Source organism: Takifugu flavidus, chromosome 7 (genome assembly GCF_003711565.1).
Source record: "Takifugu flavidus isolate HTHZ2018 chromosome 7, ASM371156v2, whole genome shotgun sequence".
Lineage (NCBI taxonomy): Eukaryota > Metazoa > Chordata > Actinopteri > Tetraodontiformes > Tetraodontidae > Takifugu > Takifugu flavidus.
The window spans coordinates 10,413,366-10,422,846 of NC_079526.1; the positions used below are offsets into that span (position 1 = coordinate 10,413,366).

The window sequence follows — 9,481 nt, forward strand, 5'->3', positions numbered from 1 at the left end:
ATGTGCTGGACTGTCTCAGGGGCGTCTCCACACAGTCTGCACCTGGGGTCTTGTCTGGTATGGTAGACCCTGGCCTCTATTGCTCTGGTGTTCAGGGCCTGTTCTTGTGCAGCCATGAATATCTATCGATAAATATATCTATCTATCTATCTATCTATCGACAGACAGACAGACAGACAGACAGACAGACAGACAGACAGACAGACAGACAGACAGACAAAAAGAAATATAGAATCACACAAGCATTGTGTATAAGTTTTAAGATTTCTTTATCACATTTATTTCCACCCGAAGCCTTTACAAAGCAAAGGTGACTAACATGATTTCAATCTAAGTGCCCCCGCTCCTGCAGACACCTGCCTCACAGGCCTCACAGTGTTCTGGCTCATGGTTGTTGCGGACCTCCAGGGTAGCACTTCGGCTGGACCCAAAATTCACCACCTTGCCGTAGTACTTTTCTGCTATGTGCTGTACCAGCTTCTCCATGAGGATGTCGATGTTTTCGGGCGGGATGTCGGGCGTCTCCATTTGAGCATTGCTGCAGATCTTGCATCTCTGGCGGAAACGCTTCACCTTGACTGTGCCCTTCTTATTCATCTGGCGCATGTGGAAGGCTACCGTCACCTTATTGGAGGGCCAGCTTCTCTTACAACCACTGCATTTGAACCTTGAAAATGAGTTTGAGTATGCACAGTCTTGATTATCACTTTTAAAATGCAAAGCTTTGACTACAGAGAAAAAAACAGCAGTCATTAGCTGGCTTGCTATTTGGGTAGTTAATGATATGTATTTTTTAAATAGGTTGATAAGATTTGTTTGTCGACTGAGAACTGTGCCATCTAGTGGTTAAAACTGTGAATGACAGCTTATATTTATTGCATCTAGCACAAAGTGTCAAACATTTTATGTTATGGTTGACATTTTCACTGAAAGACTTTTGTGGGTTTTTTTTGTATTTTTCCCCCTTCATTGCATCAACATATGAAATAAGTTATAATACTGGGCGCGATACATTCAACGTCTATTTCTACAGAGACTAAAACAAAATATTTCTATAAATTAAACAGTTTGTATGTGATTTTTATTCATGCCTACATACAGTAAACTTGGCCGTGCACTTACCACGCACTGGAGCACCACATAAATGTTCTCCAGCCTGGGTCTGGGTTTTTCGGGTCAATCTTGTCATCAAATTCCAAGTTCCAGGAATCGTCACATTCTAAAGCTTTTATGTGATGAGCAAAGTTGCTTGTCCATTCCATCCTGTCCAGTCCTGAAGCACTGATGCCTGAAGAAGAGCAAAAATGAGATGGGTGACCAGAGCAGAGGAAAACCCACAATGACTTGTTATCAGTTTCAAAGAGCAATTTATAGGTAAACTGAAATGAAAGTGAAGCTCGTTTCCTTGAGTTTTCCCAGTCTATTTTTATGGTCTGAAGAAACAAGTTTTCCCAGTCTATTTTTATGGTCTGAAGAAACAATTCTGTTTTTATTGCTTCCATTATGTGTCAATTACACACTTGTCACCAGCTATGTATAAACACAAATATATTTATATAAAATATATTTTTCCACATCAATAGAATCCTAAATATAAAATACTCATTTATTTTACATTTTCCAACCCCCTCAGTGCAAACTTTTGGAACAACCCAGCCTGGCAGGAGGGAAAATACATCAAAATACATCTTCAAAAATTGCAATGTACACAATTACTATCAGCAACTTGATTAGGATTGATTAACGGAGTTTTTTCTTTGTCCTTTTTTAAATATATATTTTTTAACACAGCCCTACTAACCTGTCCCCTGCTGCATTACCTTTAGCAAACTGTGCTCAAGCACTAATTCCCCTGACCAGGATGGGTGATGAGCAACTCTCTCTACAAGACAGAAACGGTCCCCCAAACCCCTTCGATGATGTAACTACTGTCCTAGGGGCTCTGACACATACATTTCTCAACTCATCACTTTTGTTAACGGTTGTTTTTTCCATCGGAAAAATCAAATCTAGAGCATACTTTAGGTTTGCTGCCTCTAGGTTTCAGCTTTATACTAAGTTAATGTCTTATTTCCTTCCTTCTCAAAAATTGCAATGCAAACAATAACTTTCAGCAACTTAGTTATGTTTCCAAGGCCAGTGTCATGGAAACGAATCTGAAAGAACGCACTAGTATCCAACACTGCCGCCTGCTGGTGACACATCGAATGAGACGCATTCCAGCATTCTTCTCCAGTCCATTGCAGAGGAACGCGAAATGAAGTCTGTTTATGACATCAATCTGGACGCTTATTTGCGTTTCTCACAGATTTTAACAGTTTTAATCACAAAAACGTGTCAGCGGTCCAAATCAAGTCACATACAATAATAGGCTGTACTTTATCACGTGTGTATTTGGCCTGTGCTTAAAACACAACAATAATCTGTTCTTAGTGTGGTTCCGTAGTTTGTAATCCTAAAAACAGTTTTCTGAGAGGTGGTTCTTAACTGACTCACCTTCGTTGGGGTGTTTTATTATTTCATCTGTCACCTGTAGCAACAGTGGTGTTGTTATTAATTATATGGCCTTGCAACCCACAATCATGTCACACCTTTTCCAGGCGTGTCCTGCAACAACTAAATGACAGAAATGTCTTCATACTCTACAAAGCAAGCGTATGCAGTCCAGTGCAGGGAGGAGTGCCCAGATATGTTTTCCGTGAATTCCCCGAGATCTCATAAAGTGCTTCGCTGAATGCGAGACTAGGATTCTATGAATGATCGACAACCACTTATATAGTATTCGATTATGATTGTTGGATTTTTACTTCTTTTTTTTTTTAACGCAGCCCTACTAACCTGTCCCCTGCTGCATTACCTTTAGCAAACTGTGCTCAAGCACTGATTCCTCTGACCAGGATGGGTGATGAGCAACTCACTCCAACTGAATGAGGACAGGCCAGAAATGGTGTTGTTCAGTCCCCCAAACCCCTTTGAGGGTGTAACTACTGACTTAATTCCTCTGACACATACATTTATTAAATGATCACTTTTGTGAAAGGTCATTTTTTCATAGGCAAATTCAACTCTAGAGCGTACTTTAGGTTTTCAGCCCCTAGGGCTTTGATTTGGTATGGGACATGTATGCATTTAAACTGTTGTTTCTGCTTCTGTTTGGAGCAGTGTGAAGACAGCTCGCACACCTTAGTTGTGTTATTGTAAATGTTTCTGTTCAATTTTCACAACACTCCATCCTCACAAACAATGACGAGAGTCACATTGTTCATTTGTATTGAGCACTTTTAGCACATTGTGCACAACTGTGCTCGTGCGTCGGTCTGAAGAAGTGTTCCTTGCTTAAGGGTACACTCATGCTATCCCAAAAATGCAAAATTTAGGGGGAAAACTTGCTTTTATGGACACTACAGCTTGCTAGTTTGAGCGCACTTTGTTGGCTTTGTGCATAACTACTGAAATTGCTGCGGTTTCAATTTCAATTTCAAAGTCAGCTTGCTGAGTCAACGCCTCTCACCACCCAAACTACATACTTTCTACGTACCTGTACATTCTTTCCAGACCTCTTTCACTGATAGTGACAGGTTAGCCTTCTGCTGTTTCTCTCTTCTTTCATGCTTGGCTCTTGTTTCAACTTGCAGAAGGTGAAGCATAAATAAAACGTTAATGATCCGTTCATGCCTGACTGTGCATACAAACCATGCAGCAAATAAACCAGCATGTTTCTTTAAAAGAAAAAAAAATAATATATGTACGTGTATCTGTCATCTGACAGACTGGACACATATATAACCAAAAAAAAACCTTCTGCTTGTTGAAGCTGGTGATGGCATTGATCATCATTGTAAAACAAGATGAACAACTCAGGAGCAAAATTAAAACATTCCTGTCCAAATATTAAATATACCTTGGTTGTTTGGCCTTAATTAGTGAAAGACAATTTAAATCTGGTTGTTGAATCTTAGCAACTGTAGTCTGTTTGAGTTTGTTGAAGACATTTGACCTCTCATCCAAGAGGCTTCATCAGTTTTGACTGTTGGGGGGTTTCAGATAATTGTACCGTTCAGGAGCCACCGAGTTGTTGGTTGCTCTTGCTTCTTGGATGAGAGGAAAACATCTTCAAGGAGATCATCACAAAATGTTTTCACTTAAATTTCACCTACACTGGGTAAAAAGAAAGTGTCAACACAAAAGACTTGAACATTTTGACTTATCTGCTTTGTGTATCAAGCACGGTTCAATGAACGTTGAAAAAAGACATACAAACAATTTTGTAATTAGACTTTTGTCTGATAACAATGTTTCTCATGCTTTGTTGGTTTTGGCAGACAGAATGGTGCTAAACTAAATAAAACCCCTAAACCTTCTCTGTCTCTTTTACATTGGCATTTGCTGCTGGAGCCTTCGGGTGACATGAATACTCAACAAAATTACTGTACAGTTGTTGTTTCTTTTCATTCAGTTGTGTACTTCAGACTCTGTTGCAGGATCCACGGCAGAGTAAAATGTTAAAACAATTCAAAGAGAAAGAAAGTGACATTCAGACAGAAGCATTCTCCCCAATGCTTCCCTAGCTTTGAGGAGGACCTCGAGGAGCTACTGGCTGGATTATCTTGAGCTAAAATAATACCATTTCCTGAACTGTCCAGGCGACAGATATATTCACATATTAAATTTTCTCCAGACTGCCTCACACACTGGAGATGGCACTAAACCATCTGGTTATCTGCATCAACAGCCTTGGGTGGAGTCCTCACAGGCAACTGTAATCTTCTGTAAACTGCTCTTCTTAAACCTACATCACAAATAAGCACTAAGCATAGGTGTGCAAAAGGCTTTAAACAGGGAACATTTCGCAATAAATGAACAAATACTGGACTTGGGCAGTAACACGTTAGCCTGAGTGGATAGTGTGCAGCTTTATAGGTACTGTATATATACCTTTGTCATCACTAAGATCACTGAGAATATGTGACCAAGATACTTCTTTACACTCTATGGTTGGACTATTACACAGACAAAATACAGACAGAATCTTAGGCCTATGGAGAAACACTGCTCTTAATTATTATGTTGATGTCTCAGTTTGTTCCTACACTAAATAAAAGCTAAAAAGGTTATTATTTTGTTTGCCTGTCAATATACCAGTGTCAGAAGCAACACCATGAGAAACAAGCATGTTATTGTCCACATATGGACAATCAACAAATAGATAAACACCCAGTTAAACTGTGTGAATTTGCTTGAGCATTGAGTTAAAGTTTTACTGACACAATCACTGTTATTGCATCATTCACCCAAAACACTAAGGCGAGTTACATTAGTTTTCTGCCTTTAATTTAGAATAAACTGTGTTTTATTTTAATTTGGGTTCATTCACGTTTTAGCATTTACATTTTGAGGTCTCACGTGTACAAACAGCGTGTACAAATAAATAACATTTTATATATGTATGATATCTAAACGTGGCCACTGGGTGGCGGTATAACCCAACAAAGTTTTCTCCATGTGTACAGCGATTCACATTATTGGTAATTGTGATAGACTCATGAATACGGACTCATTTATTTTATACAGCAATGTCGACAAAGTCCCCATCAGCATATCTTAGATGGTGACACTATCCCACACTAAGCCTTTTATCATTAAAGTGATACTGGGTTATATATTTTAGTTATTCAAATCGAACCCCCCTGCCTTGGAGAATTGGCAGCATATTAATATATGAAGAAGTGTGCTTTTTAAAAATGTATTCAGCTGTAAATTATAACAATTGATCATTTTAACTCATTTCCTTAAAGTTCGTAAAGCTGAAGCTGAAGCATGCAGTGAAATGGAGGCGTTACATTCACGTGATCGTGGATTTACGCCATGCCTATAAAACAGACGAAGTTTGCGTGATGGACTGACATTTAAAAAGACAATCCTATCTAAAGTCCTTGCCATTTGAGGAAGTCTGAGTAATAATAATAATAAAAAGCAGCAGCTCCCCTTCAAAAGACCTGATAAGAGTGAGCTGAGCTGAAGGGATATAGATGATTTGTGTGACAGCTGGATTAAGGCCAGGGTTAGGAGTCAAGTGTTGACATTTAGGAAGGATGATAGGAAACAAGATGCCCTTTAGAATCTTCCTTTTCTGGCTAAAAAGGCTCCTCTTTCCTCACGATATGTTTTTAATTGCTGAAGAAATGCCAAATCTTTTTATAAAGGTGGAGGCTTTTTTTTTTTTTTTTTTTGCTTGTTTTTACACATTTTATAAAGCAGCTTTAGTAAGATATACCTACACAACCAACGTGACATTCCATTCAATGTAAAATATTCCGCGTAAACATGCTTTTATTTTGAAACAAGAGACAGTACCGGAGACAGTTGTTGCTATAGTAACAAAGCTACTCCTGAGGCTAGCTGCTATTAGCCGAGAGTGAGGGCTGTAAGAGGCAAAGATTGAGATTTTTTTCTTTTCTAATATGGGCAAAAACTCCTAACTGGGAACGGAACCAGCTTGTAGCAGCATATTTAGCTTGTTAGCGCCTAGCTAGGCCCGTTAGCAACAGGCTAATATTGATGCAGGATGGAGGGGACGGCTACATACCTCATACGACCTAATTATCAACACAAGTGAGTCAAAAAGTCACATTTTATGCTGTCCCGGGCTTATAGACAGTATTTAAAGTGGATTTTATGTTGTGATTCGAAGGGGTGAACGTTGCCTCTGCAGGAGCTCCCACAGCTCCGTGCAGAAGCCTCCTCTCATCCAGGGCACATAAATAATGTTTCCAACAAAGATAGTGGTTTTAAAGCATGTGCCAATCCTGAAAACACATCTCCATCGAACTACCCTGATGTAGTTAGAATGTAGCTGGGGAGCTACTGCTTTGAGAAAGCTTCGTCAGTAATTCTATAGCTAAAGTTATTATTATATTATACTATACGAAAGCCATTTTTATTAAGCTACAACACACCAAAGAGCAGAAACATCATCCACTAAAAGGTTTCTCACTCCTATAAAAAAACCCATGGCCACACATTTTCACCTCCTCTCATTTGTTCATATCTCCTGCAACAAAAATACACATTTTGGGCACTTGGAAATGAATGGAAAAGGGTTCAAAGGTGACAGACCATGGAACCCCCCCCCCCACCACCACCACACACACACACACACACTCATGCATTAACACCATGCAAAATTAACATCACCTAAATCTAAAGAACAAATGATGGAAGAAACTTTGTTTTGTTGATGATAAAATGAGCTTTGGTTCAAAGCAGCTGTTGTGATCATGTTACTACATACTGCGCCTGCCCTCTGTGGGGCCGATTCCTTTAAAAAACAAACAATTCAACAAACAAACAATTCGGTGAGACATTGAAAACGGAATCTGATCCTGTTTTCTGCTGCTTTGAATGCAAGAAACATGTTAATCGTGGCACTTCCTGCTACGTGTAGGAGGACATGTGGATGTCACATCTAAAATAGCGTTCTGTCGTCCGCTTAATTGCAAGGATTATTATTTATTTTATTTCCTGTTGCTGCACCATTACTTTCTGTGTGGGCTGAGGAGTTTGTTTGTTTTTTACATTAGATTTAATCTTCCAACATTTGACTAAACAGGACAAAATTCATGTAAATTTATTTGAAGCTTGACCTATTTCAAACAAAAGCCAAATCAACAGATAATTTACTGGCTGTTCCAAGCACACTAAGGTGTCTTTTGCTCACTTTTTGTCTCCCATGACGCTACTCCTCTGGCCTTAACAATAACATGCAAATTGGAATTCATGCCAATTGGATGGTGGCATCATTTACAACGGCTGATAGCAACTTTCCTTGTTGAGGAGCTGGCAACGCGATGGACGGGGAGGCTACATACGTCATACGACCTAATCCTAAATACAAGTGAGTGGAAAGTCCCATTTTACTGGGAGCAGCGACGAGATGAGACTGTTCCAGGTGTCTGACCCAGCAGCCGTTATTTTAAATAAAGCTGCCATAGGTGGGGACACAGAAACATGATCCACTCATGGTTACACGTCTGCACCTCCTCTCCTCGTCCTTCCCCGCTCTCAGCTCCTCATTACAGTTAAATGTTAATGTTAAATAGCCACGTCTTGATCCGCCACCGTTACTTTGCCGTCTGCCCACTACCGAATTTAAACAATTGCAGGTTTAAGCCGGCTATCGTGAAGAAATGTATTCGTGAAATTGTGAGGGAACGACTGTCTGGGATGCACTACGACCCGGAGGAAGTCCCACAGCTGACCAGTTCACTGGCGGAGTGCATTAAAGACAAAGTGAAAGGTATTTTGTCCAAACTCTACTTTTCTGATATGCACATGTACCAGAATTTAAAAAAACAAAACCAAATCAGTGGTTTAAAAGTCGTCGTAAGACACATTACGTGCAGCGTCTGAACATGTATAGGCTGACTGACTGTGCCTCTTCTACAGGTTTAGGGTTTGACAGATACAAACTTGTTGTTCAAGTTGTCATCGGAGAGCAGCGAGGACAAGGCGTCAAGTGAGTCCGCCTTGGACACAGTGGAAATACTGTAAGTGACCTCTCTAACACACTTTGTCGCTCACCAGGATGTCCTTGAGATGCTTGTGGGACGCTGACACGGACAACTATGCAGAGGAGGTTTTTATTAATGTAAGTCCGTCCCTCCTTGTCATGCATGAGGGTGTTTACTCATAAAACCAACATAGCCTTTCTCTTTCTTTGTGCCACAGGAGAGCCTGTTCTGTGCCGTGACAGTGTTTGGAAGCTATTATTACTGAGGATTGAAGGATGCCTGCAAGAAAAGCCTCCGGACAACGATGTAAAATGGAACCAAACAGGATACCTGGGTGGTGGCGTGTGTGCAGCCACAGGCGTCTGCACACGGTGAAAATCTGTGCTCACCTGTGTGGGGTTGATGCTGGAGTTAAGGCTGGAGTCGCTGCCGTCCTGTTTATTTCCAGAAACCTCTTTTTTTCATCAAATGTCTGGGTTGAATAAAGTTCTCTCCCAATCTGTTTTTAGCAGGGGAATATAAAAACACTTGGTTTCCTTTGTGCTGTATGGGAGAAAGGCTCCCCTGCATCCAGAGCTGTAGTCTCATTTAACCCATTTAATCCCAAATTTTTCCCAGACACAAAAATATCCAAATCATGTGTATCCCTTTGAAACAATCAATCATAATTTTTAGAAATTTTCATGGAAAAGTGTGTGAAAAAGTGTGTTTTATGATCAGTCACAATTGTGACCAGTGGGATACTGTGTTGTATCAACCATTGGACAGACTGAATATAAGACTATTTGACCTGTGCAGTGTGTTTGGGTGTGTGTTTCTGTGTGTGTGTGTGCATGTGCGTGTGTGCGTACGTGCGTGTGTGCGAGCGTGAGTGTATAAAATCCTTATATCAAAGGCTAGTTATTATCACTTTTAAAAGCCTTATACTATCGGCTAGCAATATGAATACTGGGAGCACCGTTATGAATATT

At 40.1% G+C, this 9,481-nt stretch overlaps 2 protein-coding genes across 5 annotated transcripts; one reads left to right on the forward strand and one right to left on the reverse strand.

The window, feature by feature from the left end:
• Positions 1-245: 245 nt before the first annotated feature.
• On the reverse strand, positions 246-4,467 carry LOC130528162 (receptor-transporting protein 4-like). Of its 3 annotated transcripts, XM_057037194.1 has the most exons (4): positions 4,434-4,467; positions 3,539-3,628; positions 1,123-1,288; positions 246-667 (listed from the first exon to the last, which is right to left on the reverse strand). In XM_057037194.1, exons 1-4 carry the CDS (start codon positions 4,450-4,452, stop codon positions 331-333), a joined length of 612 nt encoding a protein of 203 aa, XP_056893174.1. In that variant the 5' UTR covers positions 4,453-4,467; the 3' UTR covers positions 246-330. The 3 variants fall into 3 exon arrangements, with proteins under 3 accessions (XP_056893174.1, XP_056893176.1, XP_056893175.1); XM_057037196.1 differs by lacking the exons at positions 3,539-3,628; positions 4,434-4,467 and adding an exon at positions 2,839-2,869; XM_057037195.1 differs by lacking the exons at positions 3,539-3,628; positions 4,434-4,467 and adding an exon at positions 1,802-1,832.
• Positions 4,468-6,351: 1,884 nt separating this feature from the next.
• Positions 6,352-9,305, forward strand: dynlt2b (dynein light chain Tctex-type 2B). 2 transcript variants are annotated; one of them, XM_057038962.1, is made up of 6 exons: positions 6,352-6,612; positions 7,817-7,894; positions 8,163-8,296; positions 8,446-8,515; positions 8,584-8,647; positions 8,728-9,305. In XM_057038962.1, exons 2-6 carry the CDS (start codon positions 7,848-7,850, stop codon positions 8,773-8,775), a joined length of 363 nt encoding a protein of 120 aa, XP_056894942.1. In that variant the 5' UTR covers positions 6,352-6,612; positions 7,817-7,847; the 3' UTR covers positions 8,776-9,305. The 2 variants fall into 2 exon arrangements, with proteins under 2 accessions (XP_056894942.1, XP_056894941.1); XM_057038961.1 differs by lacking the exon at positions 7,817-7,894 and having other exon boundaries at positions 6,358-6,612.
• The last annotated feature ends 176 nt before the right edge of the window (positions 9,306-9,481 follow it).

Excerpts from the sequence above, each read along its gene's own strand:
- LOC130528162 (XM_057037194.1), bottom strand. Across the intron at positions 1,289-3,538 it reads GGTCTGGAAAGAATGTACAG|GCATCAGTGCTTCAGGACTG; the intron begins GTACGTAGAAAG and ends GCTCTTCTTCAG. Across the intron at positions 668-1,122 it reads ATGTGGTGCTCCAGTGCGTG|GTTCAAATGCAGTGGTTGTA; the intron begins GTAAGTGCACGG and ends CTCATTTTCAAG.
- dynlt2b (XM_057038962.1), top strand. The coding sequence starts at position 7,848 with ATGGACGGGGAGGCTACATACGTCATACGACCTAATCCTAAATACAA. Across the intron at positions 7,895-8,162 it reads CGACCTAATCCTAAATACAA|GTTTAAGCCGGCTATCGTGA; the intron begins GTGAGTGGAAAG and ends AAACAATTGCAG. Across the intron at positions 8,297-8,445 it reads CATTAAAGACAAAGTGAAAG|GTTTAGGGTTTGACAGATAC; the intron begins GTATTTTGTCCA and ends CCTCTTCTACAG.